This window comes from Micropterus dolomieu, linkage group LG18 (assembly GCF_021292245.1).
Source record: "Micropterus dolomieu isolate WLL.071019.BEF.003 ecotype Adirondacks linkage group LG18, ASM2129224v1, whole genome shotgun sequence".
Lineage (NCBI taxonomy): Eukaryota > Metazoa > Chordata > Actinopteri > Centrarchiformes > Centrarchidae > Micropterus > Micropterus dolomieu.
The window spans coordinates 31,165,739-31,191,262 of record NC_060167.1 but is presented as its reverse complement, the minus strand read 5'-3'; the positions used below and the strand labels follow the sequence as shown (position 1 = coordinate 31,191,262).

Sequence of the window (25,524 nt, the reverse complement as noted above, 5' to 3'; positions counted from 1 at the left end):
TCTTTGGTAACTCTGATTTACACCCGAAACACTGAGCTCTCATGAGGACTATTCCCATTCTTAGAATCTCAACTGTATCAGCTACCCGAAACAGATGGACAGACCCCACTGATGGGATTTTAAAAAGTAACAAACACTTTCCAGCATGTTCCCTATAGTCAAAGCCCCCAGATTTATGGCAAACAGGTGACTCCCATACACGCATACAACTGCTGCTAATCTGGCCGGGTTCGACTATAATTATGTCTAATTAGAGAGATCATACCAATAATTTGCCCTTGATCTTGGCAAAGACGGGCTGTTTTTCCCCAAGGCTCCCAACATAGAGCTGTACACTTTCTCGGAGAAAAGCAAGAGTGCGGAGCCCCTGTGCTGCAGTGAGAAAGGGTTTAAACACTACTGGTGGTCTATATTTACATCAGGTTTGATGGCATGAAAACAACAACAACAACCAGGCAACCAAAGCCCAGGAGAAATACGGGCTCATTAGGAGCTTGAGTGTACTGTGCCAGGCTGAGAACGGCATGACACCTGTCGACACATGGGTTGAAGCCAAACTTGACAACAAAAACACAGAACCATTAAAAGGATGTTGACAACTTCAGTCTCGTCTTGGTTATTGTTTATGAGACAAATCTACGGTAATCCAAGTGCTGGCTGAACCACCACACCCCCGGGCCCCAAGCCCCCAAAAAAAGTCAGTTTCCAAGCCCAGACCAGACCGGCTCTGGCCTGACAAGAGGCCTCCAGTTCCCACATGTGACTCCTACTTCTCACAGCTGGTCATTACTCTGGACAGACACAACGTACGTGTTCCAGCTCCTCCATCCATCAAGCAAACAGCGGCTTTCATTGTGCTGTTTTTCTACATGTGAGGCTTTTATTTTTGTGTTGGCTTTCATCAAGATTCCTCTCTCTGAAAGACCTTCAGAGTTAGTCAGAAATGTTCAGTAGGCTCTCTTTTTGACCTCTTAGTCAGTTGGAGTTTTACCAGCATAAAGCACCGAGTCTGAGTCACTGAAGAACAATGTGTGAGGCCCCTGCTGCGGCGTCTGCTGTGAGATGATTGGGTTCCTCTCTGGTGACTTCATCATCAGAGCTGGCGGGGTGGGCTGCTCTAATGAGGGCACGTGCTGATGAGGAGGTATCCTCTTAAATGGCTGTTTGACATGCAAGTGGCAAGCGAGACCGCTAATATGATTGACAGTGTGGTCCATTGTGCGCGTGCAGAACGTTCTGAAATTCTCATCCTACATATTTTTTTTCAGCTCTCCTTTCTGTGAAACCCATTCATTGTGTCTGCAAGTACATCAGCATGTACTCATCTGACAAACTGCACAGAGCTCAATTTTCCATCCCACTCAAGAGTGGTCACTCTACAGGGAGTGATATGTTAGATTTGTAATGGCTTGCATTTCTTGGAGACTCTAGACAGCTTATAAAGAATGAAGAAAAACATAGTTTGGACTCCCTTCCCTACCTACTTTGTGCTCAGTCAAATGGATAAGCTTGTACACATGGGAAATACTGAGGATCCTATGTTCTTAAAGTGAAACTTTCGACTGACGAGCAAGTAAATGCACAAAAGATTTACCTTCTTCCTCCTCTGTATTCTGTTTTCGCTTCTTTCTGGACTTTGAATTCTTCTTCAGCTTTAGTTCCTGCTGTTCCAATATGAACTGAGTCACTATGAAATAGAAGACAGCAAAAGTCAAATTTCTGATGGCTCATCAAAAACAATACTGTGCATTCTATCATGATCATACTGACTACATTGAATCCAAATATCATTGGTAAATGGAAAGACAAAAAATGCGAAATTTAATTTTAAAAAGAGAAACGTCTCTCTGGCCTACATAAACAATGTTGATGATCAGACAACATAGGGAGGTACAGAAGAAAGAAAGGTGACCCACCCTGTTGCTCAGTCTGAGACTCACATTTCTTGTCGCTGGTGGGCTCCGTGTGTCTTTGGATGTAGCCTTCCAGGTAGCAGCGGAACTTGGGCGAGGGGGCGAAGAACGCCATGCTGACAGCCATCAGCTCCCAGCCTGCCGCCAAGCTTCTTGGGCTGGCATTGCCTGTGGTCTGCCTCACCAGCTGCACGTACAGCTCGTCCCGTAGGCCCGGCATGTCCCAGCACTTGGTCACAATGAGCAGGGCACAGTGACGGCGGTCAAGACGTGAAGGCCTGTCTCCCATGTAGGCCTGCACCAGCTTGAACATCTCGCAGGCCTCCTTCCTGACAGCGCGGTTGCTGGTGACAAGCATGGGCTTTTTGATGGATCCGCGATTCCACGACAGCATGTTGGCGATGGAGACACGGCGACGGAACAGACCTTGCGTGTGCATGTTGAGGTGCTTGCTGGCCCAGTCCTCCATGCCCATTTCGGGGGGCGGGGGTTGCCGCAGGGTGGCGTAGGAGAGCTGGAAAGTGGATCCTCGTGCTCTTCCCCCTGCCCCATCACCTCCCTCTCGGTTGTCATGGTTGACAGGGCGGTGGGGGCCCAGGGAAGCGGTCCGCCCATCCACCATGCCTTTCTTCCTGCTCTCCAACTGAGCCTGCAGCTCAAGGGTGCCTGCCTGCAGGGGGACAAGAGGTGAACGTGAGATAGAGATGAAACATTATACATAAGAGGAGGAGGAGGGAGGGTAGAAGAAGAGGAGATGGAAGGGGTGAGGCAAGAGTGCAGCAGAGGTACAAACTGTGTGTGCAGCTGCAGAGTCTTCACTGTGTCAGACTAGCAGCTGGGCTGCCTTCTTCCTTCTGCGCTCTGCAGTGCTGGGGCTCGAGGGCGAATTGTTGCAGGATCGGCACATTAAATTCCTAATGCCAGAAAATTATTGCACTGGGAAAGAAATCTCCCCAAATCCTCATGAACCCTGACCTCAGGAGCAGGTGGCCAGATAGTGGCATAACAGTCCTTACCCCTGCCCCTTCCTACACTAGGCTCACCTACAGTGCTAAACCAAAGCTATGCTCTAAACAGAACCTCCTTGTGATCTCTGCGGTGGAGTTTATGACTTTAGAGAGGACCCAATAGAGAAAGCCAGTAACCCAGATATACTCTGCAAAAAGCCAGGAACAACAAGAAACCTGAGCCAGAATCAAAGCTTAAATTTACTAATGGAACATAAGACGCATTGACATGTCTTTTCAATGGGACCCTGATGTAATATGGAGCTGACGAGTGCCAGACAAGCTGCACTTTACATTTCGGTTTCTCAATCAAATGGAGCAGATCTGTGGTTTGGCTTTGGCATTGAGTCTACACAGTCGTACAAAGTTTTTTTTTTTTTTTTTTTTTAAATAGGTGACAGGTCAACTCCAAAAGATCAAATACAACAAAGCACATGTTTAACTAGGGAATGGGTCATATGCTGTACAATTCTACATTCAGTAAATTACACAGTTTTAAAGATAGCTTACAGATGCACCAGCACAGGATGGGAATTCAGTTATACTACGGAATGAGACAACAGTGGAAAATGCCCTCAACTTATAAAAACCATGAATTATTCATGCTCTTTGTGGAAATGGTCAGTTTGTCAGTGCACCCTTTGAATAAGTTAGTTCATAGGTCTTTTGGGGGAGAACAGAATGTTCAAATATGAAAAATGTAGAGCTGCTCATACATCCCATGCTATAATCTGTGAGTGTGTGTGAGTGATATAACAGCAGGTCTGAAGAACATTCCAGTACAGACTTAGGGGGCCTGCTCAGTGCTCCTTGGCTGTTGTCTAACATGCTTAAGCTACAGTGGTACCAATAACCCTTGGTACCAGCCTGCCTCTACTTCCTTCTCCTTTTCCTCCTCATCTCCCTGCCAGGCCTGGACCATATGGGCCGCAGCGGCCCTCCTTCCTGACTGAGGGAAGCCATGTCCTGGATCCCTCTGGCCTGGCATGGGCCCCAGATGCTCAAGCACAGAGCTGGCATTTGAGTATACAGTACCTGCAGTGCAGGGCAGATGGATGGTGGTAAGAGGATGACAGGTAATGCTGGGAATGTGGCCATTATAGTCAGCGGTGCCCAGCCTGCCCACTGTCTAATGTCCTGGGGACATTTAAGCTCTCAAGACAGGGAATGTAAGACGCATTACTCACAAAATGCTGTGTTTCTTTCAAAGAGACAGATTAGACTTACTGTTTTATCCCAGAGCTTCCTGTTGAATCAAACATTCATATAGTTGTAGCGGTGCAGTGGGGCTGCTCCGAAAACAACACTAGGCCTATAATGTATGGAGGTATGGGGTGTGATTCTGTTGCAAGAGGGGATTTGGAGATTAGAAGTAGCAGATCTTGGAATTGGCTCCTGCTACTTACATAACTGTTTTGAAAAGTCAAATAGTCCTTTCATCTTTGATCATGTACACCTTTTGAATGTAAAGATAAGCCATCACTATGTGACCTTTTGTATTTCAGTGCCCTGCAAATGCAAAATATAACCAAATCAGGTAACCCTTTGCTGCGTGTCTTCCCCTCTTTCTCTCCCCTGCCTTTTCTGACTGTCTCTATGGTGATTATCAAAAAAGCAGAAATGGTGAAAATGACTTTCAGCATTCCTGCTAAAAAAAAAAAAAGATATAGATATATCTCACTGAGTTTTGTTTTGTCTTTTCATCTGCCCCAATTGTTGAGAAGAATATTTCTCTTCAGTCAAACATGTCCATTCTTCCAGACACACTTAACAGTACAAAAGCAGCAGCTAAAAATTCCCATAATATACAGAAAATGATTTATTCAGGCATGCCTCATTTGACACAGTGAGACTGAATTCTTCTCTAATCTGATAGTGAATCTGGAGAGACATCAGTAATCAAAGCACTTCCAGACCAAACAAACCTGCTGATGCAGACCACACAATAACACAGACAGGAACGTATCAGGTAACGTAATGCTGTATTAGCTACATAATAGGGGGTGGGGTTACCTGGGAGGGTGGTCCTGGGGTCTCTGGTGAGGATAGGCTGGCCTGGCTATTCACACTCATCTCCAAGGTGTCCACCTTTTCATAGGTCCTTTTCTGCCTCCCTGGTATCTCCAGAGGGGTCAGCGCAGGGTTGCCATGGTTACCTGCCCTACTCAGTGACCGGGGGCTGAGGTCCTCACGTGATGCGCACCTGCCTGCTGACCCCCCTCCCCCTCCTCCATACCACCTGAGTGAGTCCGCAGGGGAACGCGTCCGAGGTATGACAACCCTCTCCCCCATCTCCGGGTCCAGCCCCGCTCTTACCTCCCTCATGGTGTTGGAGCGACTAACCACCTCCCTCATCTCGGCCATCAGCCGCTCATTGAGGGCGCATAGCTCCCCGCTGCTGCCTACCGACCCCGGCCTGCCTCCTGCACCACCACCGCCACCCACCCTCCTCCTGCTCTTTCTTCTCAGACTTGGGGAGGGGCCGGTGGAGTAACCAGAGTCTTGATAGTTTGCTGTGGCCTGAGGGGTTGAGGAGGGGAAGTCCTGCGAGGCCTGGCTACTCTGCCTGCTGTGTCGTGCCTCCATGGCACGTTGGACAGTGGCCTCAAGGACCCGCCAGCTTTGTTTCTTGTCCAGTGTACTTGGGCCTGGAGTCCCTGGCTCTCTGTCCCTCAACTGTCCTCGAGCTTGGGGCAAAGAGTGGACCTGAGGCTGTGGATGTGCCTGAGGCTGGGTCAAGACAGGATCCTGCCTTGAGGTAGGGGAAGGGGTACGTGTGGGTACAGGGGAGCTGGATAGGAGCCCCTGTTTGGGATCCACGTTGACCATGTGCTTAATGCACTCCAGACCAGCTGGGCTATAGTCAGAGGCAGAAGGATTCCTCTTGTGTCTGGAACCTGAATGAGATGAACCAGGATGCTGGAGGTGTCTGGGCTTTTGGAGGCTATGGGTAGGTGTCAGGCGAGACAGAGGCTGTCCATTGTACAAGTGCGCCCCCTCTACCTCCATGTCTGTTGGGGGTTCATCATATATGGGACAGTCTGAAACTGGCTCGTCATAGATTGGGACAGTGCAACCATACTGAGGAGAGACAGGGCGTGGTGTGCTGGTCTGTGACCTGTGAAGGAGTGGACTGGGATGGCTACTGTCTGATGTCACCAAACAGAAGCTGCCATTGCTAGCTTTTCTCAGGTGATGAGCCTGACGTGTGTCGGTGGCCATTTTGCCAGACGGGGCAGTTTTATATCCCTGGGTAGAGATTAAGTGTCCTCCTTGGGTCTTGTTGCCAGGGGGGTGCAGGGTGAAGGTGTTGGCTTTGCTGTTTGCACTGTGCTGGGGGTGCTGCTGCTGTTGTTGCAAAGCTGGGCTAGGCTGGCTACGGCTCATACTGTTCACCTTCACTAACATGGCTGCCTTAGAACCAGGTGTAGGCTGCCATCTTTGAGAAGCATCCCTGAAAGAGAGGAAACAAGCAACATGAGATTGGACATCGGTCTAAAGCAAGACATACACACAAACAGTACATATAAAGTCTATATAAACAACCAAACGTCAACAGAGAGTACCATAAAAGCACCATCATCATATACAATCATTCACAGGCATGAAGCCATTCACTATATTTCATCTATTATAAAAATCCAATGTTGACAGGGCTGGGAAAATCAGCAGGAATCTACAAATTCTTTTCTAAACATTTCACTGACCTCCAAAGACTTTACTCCATTTTTAGCCTGGCAGTCATAATAGCCTTGTCAAACCCATGAGACAATAACTCCAGTGTGTGTAGTGCAAACCAAGTGCCTAAAAATACTGAGTGACTGAACTCAACACATCTCCCCGAAAACCCCTGCATGGTTTCTCCTAACATGTGGGACTAATTGCTGGTAGTTGTAGGTTTAATTCTAATGTAGGTTTCATATATCCCTCGTGGCTTAAAAGTCTGCCATCTGTATAATGAACAAACGTTTGGACAGTAAACCAGCAGGCCACATGAAGAGGAGGCTGATCTGAGTGAAGTCAGGATTGCAGCAGTTCACAGCTGAGAAGCTCTTCACCCGGGATCCAAAGGTTAATGCTTCCACTTTTGGTTGAGCGGCTGGGCTAAGTTCAAACCCAGTGGCCCACTGCTAATCCCAGCAACATAAAACAATCTGCCATCAATCTGGTCACGCTGCTCTGGTCTGCTGCCCTCCACTCTGCTGTCGCCTGATAATCTTCACCAGCAATCAGGACTTTTCATTCCTCAACTGCTCAAAAACTTGCCCTCTTAAACCAATGAGTCTAAAGGTGTGTAAAGCGGACATTGTTGCATATACACGAATGGACACAGTCGGCAGTTGGCCTGAGTAAACATGTGACGCAGTACAGAGTATCTGAGCTCAATACACTTCCTTGCCTAATCAAAGGTCAAAAAGGTAATTACATCTGAAGGCAAGCAAAGGAGACTTACCTTGCCTCCCTCCAACCTCTACTTAACATTCAGTGGGGTAATTAATTACATCAAAGCTGATCACCTTCTGTCCTTGTAAATCCAAACATAAACACCGATCAGTGTAGAGCCAGACTCAGTTGAGAGTTGGGCTGTAACGGCAGTAAGAGGATGCAGAGGGTGGAGAGAAAAGGCGGAGTGACCCCCCCCCTTCCCCCTCCTCCCCACGTGTCTCTGGAACAATGCTGAAACATTTCCCCTGAGGTCCTTAAACCAACGGCAAACTTCCTTTAGTCCTCCTAGCTACAGCTCCAGCATTCCCTCTTTCTCTCTGAGGAACCTTGTGCCACCCCCGCCCCAGCCTATAGAGTTAGTCACACCACCAGTGGTTTGAATGTAAACAGGCTCACTCATCTTCAAACGGTCCCACAGATCTGCCATCCAGACAGGGCCTATAAACAGCTGGGTCGCAGCCACCTGGCACAGCACCAGGACAGTCGGCCACAACCACTGTTGTTGAGAACCCTCCAAGTCCCCCACCTCACTGAGACCAATCAAGAAAGTTTATTGCCTTAACACACACACACACACACACACACACACACACACACGTGAAGACAAGAAGCTCTGATGTATAGGATTCATCCCAAACCTCCACTGTTTAGTTGTAACAAGCAAGTGTGAGTGTGTAAGGTTACATGGCGTGGAGGGGAGAGGGTTGATAGGTGACAGCTGTAAACATGAGAAGCCACTGTTTGTACTATTTCAAATACTGTTTGTTTTCTCACTCTGGTCCTGTCAAGCAGAAGGAGGTGATACAAATGCTACAAAATCATTCCCACCTCAGCAGCTGACCGTTTAGCACCAGTTTGCTACGGCAGGAACAGCTCACACATGAAACAGCAAGGCCTTTTTTCTTTTTTAATAATTGGATGACCAAAGAACACAGAGGACCTCACACATAAAACCACAATAATCAAATTCCATCTCCATTATTCACAAACAAATCAAAACGCACATAAAACAATCTCTAGGGGTTCATGGCCGACTGTAAAAAACATGAATCGGTCTTCGATGTTCTCGGTGGGTGACATACTTTATGAGGACTGACCCTGAGATAGTAGTGACCACTACTTCCTGTCTGAGGAGGTCCTCTGGAGGTTTGGAGAGAGGACTTCCCCATATGTAACATAAACAGGAAATGCCTAATGTAATGTTCACACGCTGCGCCCAGGGCGAACGAATGGGCTAAATTTTAATTATAGGGAGCTAAATAGGACACTCAACTTTACAAAATATTTCACTTCATGCGTACATACTATAACCTTGGACCCAAATAGGACCTTAGATGATTCATCTCCAGGTCCAAAAAACACTGTATGCTGACCAGGGACCAAAACTGAACACATTCATAGGCCTGTGAGATGTATGCCCTGCTAAGTCCAGCTCACAGTGTTGGGAGAGAGGGATTTTGTCAGTCTTTGTCTCCGTTGTCTGCCTACCATTGTCCCAGTCAGGCTCAGCAAAGGTCTAGCATGTTCACCCCCTCCGGCACTGGCACATTATGTTGGATGTCAGCAGGGAGTTTTGGTGCGATGATCGTCATGATCGCATGGGTGCCGGTAGCCAAATCAAACAGTAGGACTTTACAGTGTCTTCGATCTCTATCCAAAGCCTCTAATCCCGTTACACAGCTAGAACAACACTCGTATATGAGTAAACCTCAGGTCAACCAAATAAAGTATAATTACAAACCCTGAACCAAAAGAGAGACAAACGCAGTACAATGGTGAGAAACTACAACAGGCCTAGAGTTGGGAGACAATAGGTTGGACTGGGTGGGGGGAGAGCAGAGCTAGAGAGACAAGGGAGGAGGGTGTGAGCATGTGTAAACGAGAAGGGGTGGGGATTAGTCGTGGGAGAGTGCAGCAAGGGAAGGGAATGAGCGGGAAGGCTGGCATTCCTCAGGGCTCATTCAGGGGCCTCTGTGGCAGTGTGGGGAGCCTCACACAATGCATGGCTGTGCCATCGTCACGGAGACACCTCCCTCAATGACAGCAATGGAGTGCACAGAGGAGGGAGAGAAAGAGGATAGAAAAGAAGCTGAACCTGAAAGAGTCATCTTCGAGCTCCAGAGTCAGTCTGGCAAACAGACTCTTGCGTAACACTGAACTTTATTTTAACCATAATGAAAGTTGTTTAGAAAGGGTGTGTTGCCTGCTAGTAGACTGCCTGTCAGGTGTTTGCTTAATGTTAAGTGAAGGTGGGGATTTATGCACAGCAATTTATCACAGAGGTTAAACAAGACGTGATAATTATGACTGGGACTGTAAAAACCTCTCCAGATGTTTCTGAATTTCACGCTGTTTGCAAAGAGATAATCTCCATTTCAAATTTTTCACAAGCATGCATGATTAGACACACAGCTCATGAGCACACACCTATGCTAGGCACTTACAAACCGCTTCATTCAGAGCCTAGTGCTTGCATGTGAGACCTTTAGGAAGACAGCAAAATTTAAGACAAAATTAAGTTAGCGGCCCTTTGTAAACCAACAGGGTAATTTGATTGGCCTCTTGGGCAGCAAATCAACTTAATGGTCAGCAAATTTCAATTAGTCTCAGCTGCTCTGGTGTCTCACACCCACAAACACAGTCCCAGATACCTCTGTCACTGTTCTGAATATTGCTGTGGTCAGGTCGTCTCAATAACCAGCTAAATATACTATGGGGACTCTGCGGCAGATGTTCTGTCTCTCCTTTCTTTCCTGCCTGGAATAACGGTTGTTGGAAAAGCCATCAGCTCAGTCACTTTGGCCAGTAGGGATATGGATTTGGAAGTTCTTAAATATGCCCCCTGAGAATAGTGGGGTCTGAAAAACAGAGGTTATTATTAACATTGACTGGCCAGGAAGAGGAAATGAGGTCACACAAGCCAGGCTTCTGCTATACAAACACCTCAGAGCACAAACCAATAGGATCACTGCGATCTGTGCAGAGGAAGGAAACTGAAAAGACAAAGAGGATTCGCTGAGGACAAGGTCGTATCCACTTCGCCAACGTTCAAAGCGGATTTTCATCTTGCTTTTGAACAATCCGTCATTAACATATCAAGCAGAAGCACAAAGTAACATTTTAGGCTTAAGGCAAAGCTGGTAGGCCCCTAGTCCCTATCAGACACCTCCAGAGAGCCAGCTGTCCTGCAACAGCTGAACTGAAACACCTCGCTCCTCTGAGCCATGATGTCTACCAGTTGTGCATGTCTGTGACTCCCGCAGTCCGACCCTATGAGGAGTGCTGGGCTTGGCCAGAGGCCAGCCACTAGGATCATTTTGAAGGGACAGGATGAGGCCAAACCCAACTGGATTCTAGAGAGACCCGCCTCTGGAATTTGAAAGAGTATCTGCAACTCTTCTTGTGAGGGAAGACTATGGAACACTGTTTGGATGACACGATTAAAACTGGATCCTCTTCGCGCACTCACAAAACCTGTTCCAGTCAGATATGATCAGGGACACAAAAGAACAAAAACATGGTAGTAAACAATAATGAAACATTAGAAATGGATGTGAGTGTAAGCTCTGTGAAAAATCTTTTGCTGTTGCAAGTAGGGATGCACCAAAATGAATATTGTTGCCCGAAGCTGATTATGATGAAAAAAAATTGCCGAATACCAAACTAAGTAAATTCACATTTTTTCCATTTATTTTGCCAAAATTGTCCATTTACTTTTAATGGACACATGTAATATGTTTTATACTTTCCGTGAATATAATCCTATTAATCTTATTTCCATCCTGTATGGAGACCTTATTTTGAAAACCGGACGTTGTCACATGTGCATCCTCGCATAAATTCATCAAATCCGACCCAATTTCAAAAATAATGTTGCATGTGGTTCTCGTATCGCATAAAATGAAGACTTAATAGCCTGTCTTCAGGTAGGACTCTCATACTGCATCACTATTCTTTGTAAAGAGAGAAACTGACAGGATAAAGTCGCTAACCTGTCTGTGGATTTACCATAAAGGCTTTCATACATGTGCACTCCAAATGTAGGTGTGGCTAGGTTAATCGCCTTCTCACAAACGAGTGACAGAAACACTCAAAGCGGTTCAGACCGTTTGTTAACTTTTCTACGAAGTCAGCCACAGATTATGTGGATGTTCTAGGAGACAATTCAGCAGAACAGTGTCTGCAAACGGCGATTTTTGCATCTTTCTCAGAGACTTTAAAATGGTTGGGTAAAATTTATTTGGCCTTTTGACTTATTAGGCCGATTCATTTTAGAGGCGGAACATTTGGTGCATCCCTAGTAGCAAGTCAGCTGAGAAAGCCAGAGCAGCATGACTGAGGCCAGTTCACGTGTCACTGGTGCCATTGCTTCTTCATGAAAACACTGGAAATATTCCACTGCATTACAGCACCAGAGAGAGAAGTTAAGTGTCAATTCAATTCAATGACTCAAGGATATCTAAAATAAAACAAAAGATGTTTTGCATACATTGCTTCGGTGAGACACAAAACTGTAGCTCTGTAATCTAGTTCCTCAGAATGCCAAAAACTTTGCATTTACAAGAAAGAGAGCATGTGAACGTGTGAAGAAACAGAGATGAAAACTTAATAATACCGTCACTGCTAACCAGACCCAAGTAGGGTACTTCAGCATATAACAGGATCACAAGTTCAAAGTGCAACTTTTTCACAAAGAAAAGGGGGGGGGGAGAAAACCTAATTTATTATTATAGGCAGACTTCAAACACCATCTGAAAAGAGCTGGAAGTGAGCTTACCACACCAGGAGTGTAGAGATAAAACAAGTATTTCCAGTGTGCGTAAAAACGCTGTGGCCTCAGAGTGGCGGCAGATGAAACGCATGAAAGACTTGTTCTCTCACAGTAAACATGCAGACAATGTGTGACTCATTAAAAACTTTATCTAACCCATAAGACGCCCACTGGTTTCCTAAATAAACCTGCTGGTGATTTCTACTACATGACTCGCAGCCAGACAGTCACGAGAACATGAGGGGAAGCTTGTTTAGTTTTTTTTTGTTGTTTTTTTTTTTTTAACTTTTGCTTTTCCTTTTAAAAAAACTTCCCCGAAACAGAAACTAGAACTGAAAAAAAATTACAGTCAGAGATTGCTACATCTGTCCTTTAAGTTTTCCAAAAATAAATCAGACTAAAATAAATTCCAACATTCACACACTCATGTAATGCCAGCTAACTTGTCTCGTCTTTAATGTGTAGAGGCTGATTCAACGTTGTTACAAATTTAAAAACAATGAAACAACTCTGACAGAGTTGAGTTTGCTTAGGTATTGTATTATATATCCAACTCTGTGTAAGCTTTCCAAATCTTTTTGAAAAGGAATCCAAACCAGCCAACAATCAGGAAAGGCGAGTTTTAAGTGTCTAATGTCAGTGTGACTGCCTTAGACTGAATGCTGGTGCACAGCTATATCATTACAGGGCCAAATGAGAGGGTACATACAATTTGGTGTTCTTCTCCATTCAGCATACCCAGACTTCCTGCTTAGAGAAAGCTCTCAGATGACCCTGGGGGACAACTGGGTTTAAGTGAGCCTTTGTTCTTTTTAGTGGTCCATTATATGCCCCAGGCCAGCCCATAAGACAAAAGAGGGCTGTGACCCTGAAGTGAACCACCTTGGGTCACTTCTGGGTTGCCTTACACCATGCTGTCATGTGTCATCAGCAGACTTTAACCATCCACGCAACCTCAGCAGGTCTGCTGTCCTGAAAGTGCAGTGGAAAGGAGCCCACACACATTGAAGACAGGCATACACACAGATCACACACTATCTGTGGTGAAACCCAATACAGATGTTATCTGGTTGATGACAACAACACACAGACACACATATGCACTGGAAATTGAGGGAATTCAATCCAGATGTTATAAGTGAGTAGATCTGTGACACCTTCAGTGTCCCGTGCCCATCACCACATGTGACTGACATGTTTACCCGTGGAGACCAAGGTACTTTCTCGATGAACATCACAGGCTCAAAGTACCCAGAAATTCCCAGGACATGTGATAAGACTTGGCCAATGAGTAACAGATTTGGCACTCACGTCAACACATAACTGTGTTCATATACCTACACTTCCAATAAGCAGGAGCATAGCCAAATACAAAGATATGAGCTTTACAAAGAGAGGGAGAGACAGAAGCAGCATCAACCAACCAGCACTTAGAATAACACCCGGGCTGTGTTGTGTGGAAACGTTGGAAACTGTTATGAACAGATTTAATAATAGCCCAGAACAAAAGGAAACTGGTGTTGGAAGTACTGGGATTGTCCCATCTCCACAAAGAAGAGCATTGTTTTTCAAAGGTCATAAGTTAATAACATTTCATCTCCGCTGAAATTTCACAGAGAAAAACAGGGAAGAGAAAAAGAACATGTGAAAACATGTCTAAAATAGAGATGTTCAAACCAAACATTGAGGAACTTTAAACACTGAAACCCCCTTTCTGTATGGAACTAAAAAAGTACGACCGGAAGTAGCATGAATTAAAGAAAAAGGAAGGAGGACTAGATTCTCATGAAAGCCCCTAACACTTTCTGTTCTGGGTGGAGCAGAACAAATAGCTAACCTCAAACCACTGTGACCCCTCCAACTCTTCATTTAAACTTTCTCCCTTGCTCTCACCCATTCATCCTTGTCATTATCAATAAGGCAGGCCGCTAACTGAAGACAAGCATGTCTCCGAGTTTGTTTTCATCCATTTGAGCTGTCGCATTCCACCCTCTCTGCATTTTGTGGCGGTTTCTAATTACCTGCTAAGAGATGGAGGGTGGCGAGCATCTGAAGGGCCATATGGCTAAGCAGGGTATCAAGCCTCTGTGGGCTAAAGACTCCTCAGCCTTCCATAGAGGAACACAGCTGGCCATTGTTTTAAGGGGAGACAGAAAATATTCTGGGAAAGGTTGAATCACTGTGGCAAAGTGGGATCCTCTGGGGAGCTTTAACACTCTCACCCACACACACTAGAGGCAATGCAACAAGGCCTCCAGTAGTTTCATTCAACGGCCATGGCTGACCAATTAGTTCCCCCTCCACCTATACGTCATCCCAAAGGATTGGAGGGTCAGAGGCGAGACCTCCTAATGGCCAAGGTGAGGTACAAGAACTGCCAGGAGGAACCGGAGAGTCAGAGTCGCCACGGCAGAGACTCTGAAAATCAGCAGGGTTCGTCTTGTTTATAGGCAGCTGGAATGTAGCGGTTCTGCTTATTATTAACCACAGACAACACTCTCTCACATGCCTCTCTTGCAGCACATTTAAGCTCTCACCCATAAGAGGCGTTACAGCCTTTGATGGCCTGAGGCCTAGATTTGTTTTAGGAAAATTAAATGAGCATTGGAGCAGAGCAGGGTGGTGGTGAGCACACAGGACACTAAGACGGCCTCAGTGGCCCCATGCCAGGGGAAACAGAAGTGGCATGTCTGGAATCTGGGTTGGAGGAAGGAGACGTTGGTTTGGATGAGGCTACAACGGCAAGCACATGATGGGGTCTCTGAATGACTTACTGTTAGGGGTCGTTCTGCAGCAGGAATCCTAGCGTGTGTGTGTGTGTGTGTGGGGGGGGGGGGTAATATAACTGGCCGTTCTCCCCATTTGGTAGCGATTTGCTGAAATGGCTGAGTTCACAGGCAATCGTATGGAAACACGGGACATATGGAATGTTCAGATAAGTGAGAATGAAAATAAAAAAGCAGTTTGAGTTCGGCCTTGAAAGTCATTACGACTCACTATGCCACATGCTGCGATGACTATCACATTTCCCCACTTTTCTCCTGGTAATTTGATCCACTAATGATTAAGCACAATTCCCTTTCCAGACTTACTGTAGAGGCTACTGAAGGTTTGGTCAGGCTTACCTCTGTGGGTCTTTACTGCCATCTGTGCTGTGTTCGGTGCCGCTTCCATCTCCCTGCAATCTGCTATCCACTGCAGGGTCCAGCTCAGGGGTGGCGGCCTCCTCATTGGTCTCCAGAGCTCTGGGGACAGGACTGTCGCCGTCATATTCGGGCAGAGGGGTGCAGCGCCCCTGGCTCCCTACACTGCTGGTACTCCCCGTGGTCCCATGGTGTGGCCTGTCCACGCCTCCTCCAGCCCGCTTGGCCTCACTGCATCGCCTCATGGCCTGGAGCTGGGAGAGGGGCACAATATCGGCTCCCTGGGGTCGATGCCAGACTGTACGCCGCCCGGTAGAGTTGTAGTAGTAGAAGCGGCCACTGTGCTGGTCAAACAGCTCCCACCACTGGTTGCCGTCGGCCTGGCGGACAGGAACACCTGGAGGGGGATCCCAGCCGCATTCACCGGTGGCCAAATTCACATACATACGCTCACGGGAGCGTGGTTCCAGGATCTCCACCCAATCAGAACTGTATGACAAGAAACAAGACAACAGGTGAGGGGTTATTTACAGCTAAAAACGGCAACAGATTATTCACCAACGGGATACGATGATGCATTAGGAGCCACAGTCACGCCTGAGTACTAATCATCTTGACAAGCAGTAAACAACACACACTGTTTGACAGACTGAGGCCCAAAACTGCCCACTTGCCCATATGGAGAGCGTGTCAATGTGTGTGTCCCCTACACGTATCCATCTGTGTGTGTGTGTGTGTGTGTGTGTGTGTGTGTGTGTGTGTGTGTGTGTGTGTGTGTGTGTGTGTGTGTGTGTGTGTGTGTATATATGTGTGTTTCCTGAAGAAAGAGACAGGTGGACACACTCAGTGAGACACCAGGCACGGAGTCAGCAGGGCCCAAAGAGAAATGTACGCTCCGAGTGGTACCAACGCAAAAACAACCGAGCCTTACTACAACCACAGAATGACAACAGCCAGATCAGCACAATACACACACAGACAACAACATAAAAAGGACAGTAGAGAGGGGAGGTGCAAAAAAGAGAAAGAGGCAGAGGGAGAAAGAGAAAAAGACAACCTAGTTTGCAGAAAAAGTACAAAGGGCACAGATAAGAATGACAACCAATTACACGTAATTAGACCATGAACTGAATTTCAGAGTATTTATGGGACGCTACCTATCTGCGTTAAACAAAGTGTGTGGCATTTTGCAATTGAATATCATTCCATATTATGGGTATGTGCTACATAAAATCAGGGTCAATGAATATGTCTGACAAATAAGCGAGGACTGCAGTTTGCTGGTGCCATATCCAGGTCATGCTACCCTTTAGTGGGCTCCATTATGTCTCCTTTGATCTAGTTCCCTAATGCAGGCCATAACTGTGCCAGCAAATCCATGTGGGAACAGGAACACTGCAAAACAGCCAGCAAGAGTCCTTTCCCAAGTCTCAGACACAGTAGAGTCTAGATCAGAGCCAGAGGAAGAACTCAAAATACCCAATAAATCACAACGCTTCTTTCTTGTCTCGTAATGACCACTTGGCCATTTCTCTTCTTCAGTATTACACCCAACTCTAGCCTAGCATCTTTGAGAGAAAAGTGCCAGTGGGGAGGAATTAGTGTCACAACAATCCACCATTGGTTTGGATCTTTTCCCAGCTTTCTCAAGACAGAGACGCTTTTCTTCTCCCTGTCACAGTTGTTTGTGGTATGAGCCTGCAGTCCAGGCTACCTGTGATGATCGGAAGGGGCACAAAGCTTAGCATGGATAAGATAAGCCCCCACTGTCCTCCAAATACCCGCATTTGATCCTTATGTGCCCTACTGAATCAACCCCGTTTGTACCCCGGCTTCAAAAAATAGACTCAGAGGAGTGTGGTGCCAGTCGGGTCTGCCAGGGTTACAATGTTGCTGCGGTGAGTCCAACTCACTGGGAACAACAGCTGTTCTCTGTAACTACAAAGCTTTGAGAAACTCTGACATACCTGTTCATCAAGCATTAAGTATCAATCTCTTTTATGTGCTGCCAGCACCAGAGCTCTCCCCAAGCTCTCCATAGGTCGAATCAACAGCCAGTTAATATACAAAGAGCCTGGAGAGGATATAGAAGCCTTCCACATACTGTCTACCCATGTGTCCCAGGGATCTTTGCTGAGAAGCCATCTGGTGCAATCCCTCACACCAGGCAAGCAGCCCTAACCTTATTGGACTCAACATGTACTGTGTTTTTTAGCCCACCTGGGATGACAAGAAGATGAGAGGGGACATTTGGGGGTGGGGGGGGGGGGGGGGGGATTTAATTGTCAAAAAATGTTTGCATGGATTTGCAAACAATGTTTGTGTTGCAGGGCTTGGATTCAACACAGAGTAGTATTTAGAGGCTGATTTCTTAGAAAGAGAGAGGTCCCACAATGTGGCCCAACTATTAGAGGATGAGTTTCAGACTGATTAGATTCACAACACTTAATGGGCAGGAAGCCTTCCAAATAATGGGGCATTCAAAGTGGAGGTCAAACAGTCAATACCACCCCACAGCCTTCATCCTTGTACTGCGCTCAGCCTTCCCACACTGAGAAACTGATCTCTCCATGCTGCATTCCTTGTTATTCAGTGCTGTGTTTGTCATCACTCTCTGTAAATGCAGCTGATCTGAATGAAAATAAACCAATCCCTTATGAACATGGAGTGAAAGAAAGCTGAGACTGTGTCCCTCTCCATGTTTGTTTGAGTCCCAAAATTCCGTCGCAGTGATGACACTGGGGAAACCAGCACAGAATTGAACATGCCGGACGGTGTCCTGAACACCCCAACAGGAAACCAAAGTTTGAGGGTCAACTGTGGGGGCCATGGCTGACGAGTTTAGCAGCACGGGGTGTAGTGGTTGCATAAGGACTGTTCCCTCTGGGTAAATAAATAGCAGTTAGAGCTGAGAGCGAGCCTGGGCTCTGTTGACACGACCAGATAAGCAGGAAGAGGGACTGGTGTTCGGGATCTGAAATTCCTGGAATATCACTATTGGGAGTACTCAAACAACATGAGCGATGTCCATTACAAGTGTTTGATTAAAATACAAAGGGACTTGTCATCTGTAGGATTTACCAGGACTGAGATCAACACCCTTTGATTTGTCTACATTCAAAATGAAAATTCAATCAGTCCCGCCATAACGACACATCATTCATTCTCAAATTAAATAAAAGTTATTCTATTGCTTGAAGTGGACAAATTCAATCGAACGCCATCCTTGTTGATATAAATGTTTGGTGAAAATGAACTTCGGCCTACTCAACTTTAGGCGATTCCCTGACCTGAAGCAGACATAAAAGTATAGCTAATGCAGGACTCCAAACAACCCAGGCTGTCTGCCTCATGCTGCAAATGTTCATAAATGGTTTGGAATGCAGTCTGCCCCAGCTGAGCGAAGTTGAACTCCAACAGAAATGTTTTATATTGAACTAAAATTAACTTGTTACACACACGCAGCCCTGTGACACAGCACCTGATTTACCTCTGGGGAAGCTCAATGCAATTGAAGCAGACTAGTTTGCCAGAGACCTGTGTTAGAGGAGTTTTTGTGGTCCAAAACCAGCACTTGACTGCCTGAAGTCAAGACACACAAACGTACAGAGTTGAGAAGGAGTGGGATTTTACAGATTCCCCCAAAAATGTGTTCATTTTACGTGCAACCTAGGCCTATTTTTCAAACAGTGTCCCTTACTGAGAATTTGATTTAATGTTTCATCTAATCTACATTGTTTAATTAAACTCTTGTTAACAGTGGGTTTATCATTCACTTGGTGACATTAAAAACAACTGTCCACAGTTAAGAAACATTATGTAACTTAAGTATGAAATCGAGTCTCCTCTTTACTCTTGTGTGAACTAACACACTCTCTGCTCTCCCATGGAACACAGGATCTTTGTCCCATTTAGGTCAAGGAGAAGCTTCAGCAGCCTATGGTTATTCCACAGCAACTAAAAATAAGGCTTGTGAAATTGTAAAAAAACCAAAAACAAATAAAAAACACTGCAAACAGAGCCTGCCACTGAGACCAAGGCGCTGAAAATGACACATGCACACACACAAAGACGTGCACACAAGCACACCTTCTAAAGTCATCTTGCTACTCCAAGTCCCAATGTGCCAGAGGTCTCCTTCTAAAGGAGAAATACTTCATCTATCATCCACAATTTACAGTCAATGCCAAAAATAACTACAACTGAGAGCAGTTTTCCACAGTGAGGGAAACAACAGAATATTGCTCATGGAATCTGCCCCATTGTTTGAAGCCAACAGCAAAGTATAAATGGCACTTTTCCCAGCAACGGTAAACATAGAGGACTGGACAATACATTCACTAGAAATAGGGCAACAAGCAGCCTTGTGTCATTGTCCAGCTTTGGGTTTCAAACAAACGCAAATACCAGTGTGGTTGTTGATGTCGTCAAAAAGATAAACGATAGAGGGAGAAATTATATTGTTTTCTCTGCGTAGCATAGAGTGTTGGCCAAACTATGGCAGCAGTGTTTCATCAGATAGTCTAGTAATGGCTGAAATGCAGCTTTATGCTTCAGTGCCATTGTGGCATTTCTGATGGACAGATAGGACCCCTTCAGAAACGGAGCCAAATGGGGGTATTATTACTGCATTCATTTGTCTATAAACTTGTTAAGGTGAGATAATAGACAGAAGCAGTGAGCCAGCTAAGCTCTCATTAACCAGTTAGGACTCTTGTAAGGTAACCTCTAACCTTTTCCAACAACAGACTATTCTGAGCTGTTGCTTGCGACTCTCCCTTGTGGAACAGAGCAGGCTGAGTTCTCACACAGGGCCTGCCATTTATCTCGGAAACCTTAGCTCTCTGTTCACAAGGCACAGCAACAAGTGCCAAGGTCCTCCCTGGCTGGTATATTTACAGAAGTGCTACTTCCTATTTAGAGACAAAACTTTCTTTCTCCTCAGATACTAGCCTTAAAAATGGGTCACAGCACAGAGGAGAGGAAGGAATTTAACCTTACCGACCTAGCTGCACAGGTACAAAACTATTAAAATGTAGCAACAAATGAGAAATCACTGGTAATTTGCTCTTACAGAGCAAGCAGAGGCCTGTACCTCAATATAATACAAGGAATGATCTGCCAAAAGCAGACTCCTGTTTGACTATGTATAAACCACGCACGGTCTATTCAGCATGGCTGCTAGGCAACCTGCTTATCTAAATATTGTAAAACAAGAGCAGGGACACAGAGGCTACTGAGTGCCTGAATGCAGATCCAGTAGCTGCAGTGGTGACTAACGAAGAGTGTAATCGTAGGCCTGGCATGTCACGTGCTGTGGTCACGGTCTCGTTCACTGGAGTGAAGAGCGCAGCAGCTCTAGCGTAACACCTCACCAGCAGCAGTGCAAGACATGATACTTACAAAAAACATTCATATCCGAGTTCACCTTCCACCTCACTTTTCTTCTTAAATACTAGTCAGGATATTTGGGGTTATTAAAAAGTATGTGTATAAGGGCGCCCGTAGTGACATCAGGGTTTCGACATAGATGTTTTTATGTTTTCACTGCCAGTAGTGTTTGTTGACAGTGAAGACAGGAATGGGCTCAGAGAAGCTACTCTTGTCCTTGTCAGAAACATATTTCAGCATTTGCAAAAGGCATGTTTGGAAGTCTCCACTGAACCAAATGCTTCTGCAGGACACAGAGCGGGGGACGGGGTGCACGTGGGCTGTCTCTGTGCAGGACGTGCGAGTTGGCTCCTACACACCGCCCATGTGTCCAGAACAATCAGAGGGAGAGGGGAGAGCGAGCGCACATGTTTCAGATGACAGGGAAAAAACAGGCCCTGCACCTGTCGTGTACACATTCTGTGGCCCTTTTGTTTAACACCTCCCCCGTTCCTGCCGTGTCACCAGGGTTAAAGGTCGGTAAAACTCATGACACAATTGGTCCCTGTGTGTGTGTGTGTGTGTGTGTGTGTGTGTGTATAACTTGGCATCCCCACAGAAACTCTCATAAAGTCAATGCTCATGGTTTGCATGTTGTATATTTATATTGTTGTCTGACTTTAACAGTGATGTGCTTTGTAAACCAGACCTGCAGGGCTGCACCCTGCAGGTCTGGTTTACCCTTTTGTCCCCTGTTAGATTTCTTTATCATTCTATTGACTTTGCTGATGTTAATTGTGCTGATTTCCATGACATGAAATGACATGTGCGTGCCACTGCCGATTACTGTTTTCATCTGTGCAGCTGTATTGTGGGGTTGCTTTGCCTTGTGGCCAGACATTATCCATCTTCTGTACAGCCCCCGAGGAGCTCAGATGATGAAAAGGGTGTGAACAAGACTAGGATCGAAACCTAGTATATGGCTGGACCGTGTATGGTCAACGTGCTGAACTGTGGCCAAATTGTTACAAGAAATTTAGGACAGTCCGTGCCTCATTGTAAAAGCCTCCCAAGGACATAACTGAGGACTGTTCGCGTGTATTCATTTTAAAAAATGGCCAATGGGGAGACTTGATCATCCAGTAAGTCATGGACAGACTTTCATATTTTTAGGACTGGCCTTGCTTCAATGGACAAGAACTCGGGACGATCAATGTGACTTCGAATGGATGAGCATACCCACACAGCTGTCCTACCAATAGGACTTTCAAAGGCAATTTACTTTTCAGGCCACACAAAAATGAAGTTTTTTCTCTCCATTTAGGCCATCAACACCAATCCTGCGTTTTCCACCACCTAAAGTTGACCTTCTGAATAACCTTGCTGGATGAAGTAAACACATTTAGAAACAGCTGGGCTCCAGTTGTATTGGGAGCAGATAAAATGGACCCTTTTGAAAACAACACAAACATAGAAGCTAACTCTCTCTCCCCACCAACCTTTGTGAGAGATTTTTTGTTTCCATTTAGCCAATCACACAATTGGTTTCCCAATGACATATATCTTGTTTGTGTTGTTAGACATCATTGAAGTATGACATAGTGATTTGATTAATGGTCTCAGCCCAGGAATCACCATTATCTTTCTAGCAGGTAGCATTATTGACTTAAGAAAACACTGTCTTTATACTTTGGCAGAGCAGTGACAACAGAAACAACAGATTTGTCATGGATAAAACTGAGATTGTGTGATTGGATATGTTGAAACAAAGTAAGTTATCACAAGCAGAGTTGGAGCTGACTGAAAGGAACAGTTCTCTTTGATATTTGCCTTTTATTAACATTTATTTAGTGGGTACATAAACAGCATTTTCAAATTTAACCACATTATCAGGGACAGGGCAGATTCTTACCTTGTCTCTCTACTTCACTCCTCTGACCCCTTCCTCTTTTTCCTCCCACCCCTCAGCAGCAGTTGTCAGTGTCCATTCCTCACTCACCGTTTGCTGACTATGGCAAAGAAGTTTGGGGTCGGCTTTCAAGGGGAGACACGTCAGGCACGATAGAGCCGGCCTTATGTGAGCCGATCTAGGCATCACAGCGGCAGTTTGCAGGAGGGGGTTAAGCACTGTAAGACCAAACAGCCGGGCATCCACATGCCTGGCAGAGAGAACAAGGCTAGGACTCCTGAGCTCTCTCTGTCACCTGATTCACCTCCAAAAGGCCTGCATGGATAAGATGCTAACAAGCTGCTGATTCTGGGTGTGATGTGAAAACAGTAAGGACACTGTGCCAGATATAAAAGTGAAGTGTTGCATCCCTGACATGGTGGAGTTTTGTCTCTTGCTGTAGTAGTATGGGTGAAGAAAATTCACCAGCAGATTAAGCACCTTTGAGGCAAACACTGCTTTTGAGTGAAAACACAATTATTATCCTGCAGGAACTCTATACCGAGGACATCACTCGAGGAAGATGAGTATACTTCCAATGAACTCTTTCATCCTGTTTATTTCTGAAATCACTAGAGTGACTGCATACACCTAAAATCCCAAGAACCGGATGGTCCGGTTTGGTCTGTGTGCTAGGCTTATACAAATGTGTTCCACTGTTCGACATAAGGGTCTATTTCACAACCACAGATTGTGACGCTTTCTGCACAATGCCAACCTGTACACTGTGCACAAAAAATACAAAGGACTATGTTGACAGCTTGCTTGTGCAGAACAAGCACATGAACACAGTGATCGAATTGACAAGCCAGTATTCCTTTTTGCAGCTCTTGCTGACAGTTTCTTGTTATACCTAAGTCTGTGGGCTCTCTGGGAATAGAATAATAGATAGAATAGAAAAAAAATGGTTACCTAGAGGACAAGAATGCCATGTGATGACTCACAGTCATATGCATTACAAAGCCTCTGAAATGAACCCTATTCTGAAGCCTGTGATGCTACAGAACAATGCAGACTATTGTCAGATCAACGGGCAGACATTCAACGAGAATTCAGTGTTGCCTCCACGTAGGGGAGCCCAGCCAATAAGAGCCGCGGTGGGGTGGAGCTTGGGACATGTATATGAGGTCTGGGGTGACCTCCTTCAACAGCTGCCCTAATCCAGAACTAGAGACTGTTTCCCCTCTCTATTGGCACTGGATTAGACTGGATCTCACAAGGTCGTCCAGCCACCTTCTGTAAGGCCAGTCTTTCCCATGCTGCCTTCCAACTAGCAATTTTACATGGCCTAAGTAAATTTGTTCCTTGTAGTTGCCAAAATGTTCACCCCCGCTGCAACAAACCCATTCTTCATGAGATGTGAGGTAATAGTGCCTACCTCGCCACCGGCTCCAGCAGAACATTTCTGTGTTGGCAGTTCTTGAATGTTACTTCGCTGTAATCCACCTACAAACTAACGGCAGCGAAGCAGCGCTCTGTGATTTCTGTATGGAGAGTATTGTCTTGTCCTGCCATCCTCTCCTTCTCCCACAAATGCTGCAGCTTTCAGCAGAAATGCTGGGAACTTCCGGCCCCCTTACTGCTCTGCTGAACAGTCACTGTCTGTCTGAGGCACCACTCAGCAACAGGGTCAATAAATTCCCTTATATAGGAGGTAAGCCTGACCAAACAGAGGTCCCTGTCCTTCCTAAAATCCACCCCTTGCCTTAGTTGAACAGCTTGTGAGGATTTTTTCAGGTCAGAAAAGACTTCTGTCCTGTACACCAGCTGTCACAGCGGGGACAATGGGGTCACTTGTCCAAACAAGCGAATGTATGAACCAATTAGGTAATGTAATAGTGCTTAATGACTCCAAACATTCATTGTTCAAACTCTAACTTGTCAGATCATTCAGGGTCATACATGTTCTGCAGACATGTTCTGCACAGCCTTTTAAAAATAAACTCGACCATTTGATCTCTGCCATCTGCGTGCTGCCAAAATAACATTTTCTATTTGTTTGTGACCTTCCGGTCTACCAGCAGCAGCAGTTTGTAACTTCTTCATTTTGAGATGGACCACACCATCCCCCCCTGCTGACATGACAAACGAGGCCAGAGTCTAATCCCAGAGCAGAGTTACAGGGTGAATCTGGAGTGGGGGAGGTCAGTGGCTGGCCTAGGAGCCAGACAGGAAAGAAATGTCCGGATTGTCCTCTAGAGGAAGTGAAGGTGCAGACGGCAGGCCCTCCAGGCTTCGAAATGCAGAGCAGTCTGGTGAAGATGTTAGCGCTGGGTCTGCACGGGCCCCGAGGGGAGGAGTGGGGTGGATTATGATTTAAGAGGCCATCGCTGGGGATCAACAGTGTAGGGACAGATTATTTCCAAAATAACAAGAGAGTTTTAGGTTGTGGCAGAAGGAGACAAGTATGATGCTGCATTTCAGGGGCAGAAACTTTTATTTTTTAGGCAGACGTTTGCATGCCTCGTCCCTGTCTGCTTCTCTGTCTGTGTGTAATGACTGCGTTTTATGTGCTTTTGTATTTTTCGTGCAGAGCTCATTTATGTTTTGCACTGTGACAGCTCACTACGATTATCTACACATGTTCAACTCTTTGAAGCAGATGACACATTCATCCATACAGCCTATCTGAGCATATGATCGTGCCACAAGTTATTATCCCCTGTAATGCCAGAGAGTGATGATCAGCACTCTCAGCATCAGGTTGCAAATCTAGTGTGTGCCAGGAAGCTAGCCCAGCCTCTAATCCCTACAGAGGAAAGGTCCGAAAAGTCAGCTATTGCACAGGTACAGATAAATGTGTTTGGGCAAATCACCTTAACCTCATTACAGTGTCACTGTGGCAGGCCACAGAGAATCAATAGCAGATGAAATGTGTGTGTGTGTGTGTGGGGGGGGGGGGTTAAGAGCACTGATCCACGGGGAT

At 45.9% G+C, this 25,524-nt stretch overlaps 1 protein-coding gene across 4 annotated transcripts in view; it reads right to left on the bottom strand.

Annotated features, from left to right (window-relative positions):
* The window catches only part of arhgap46a (Rho GTPase activating protein 46a), a 32,388-nt gene that overhangs the window by 5,121 nt on the left and 1,743 nt on the right, over positions 1-25,524 (bottom strand). The window contains exons 2-5 of one of the 4 annotated variants that reach the window (XM_046075512.1): positions 15,263-15,769; positions 4,934-6,374; positions 1,917-2,583; positions 1,595-1,687 (exon numbers count right to left, since the gene is read on the bottom strand). In XM_046075512.1, coding sequence (XP_045931468.1) covers positions 1,595-1,687; positions 1,917-2,583; positions 4,934-6,374; positions 15,263-15,769 — 2,708 coding nt within the window. Of the gene's footprint in view, positions 1-1,594; positions 1,688-1,916; positions 2,584-4,933; positions 6,375-7,373; positions 7,472-15,262; positions 15,770-25,524 lie in introns of those variants that run through there. The other 3 variants (XM_046075514.1, XM_046075515.1, XM_046075516.1) reach the window with 3 other exon arrangements.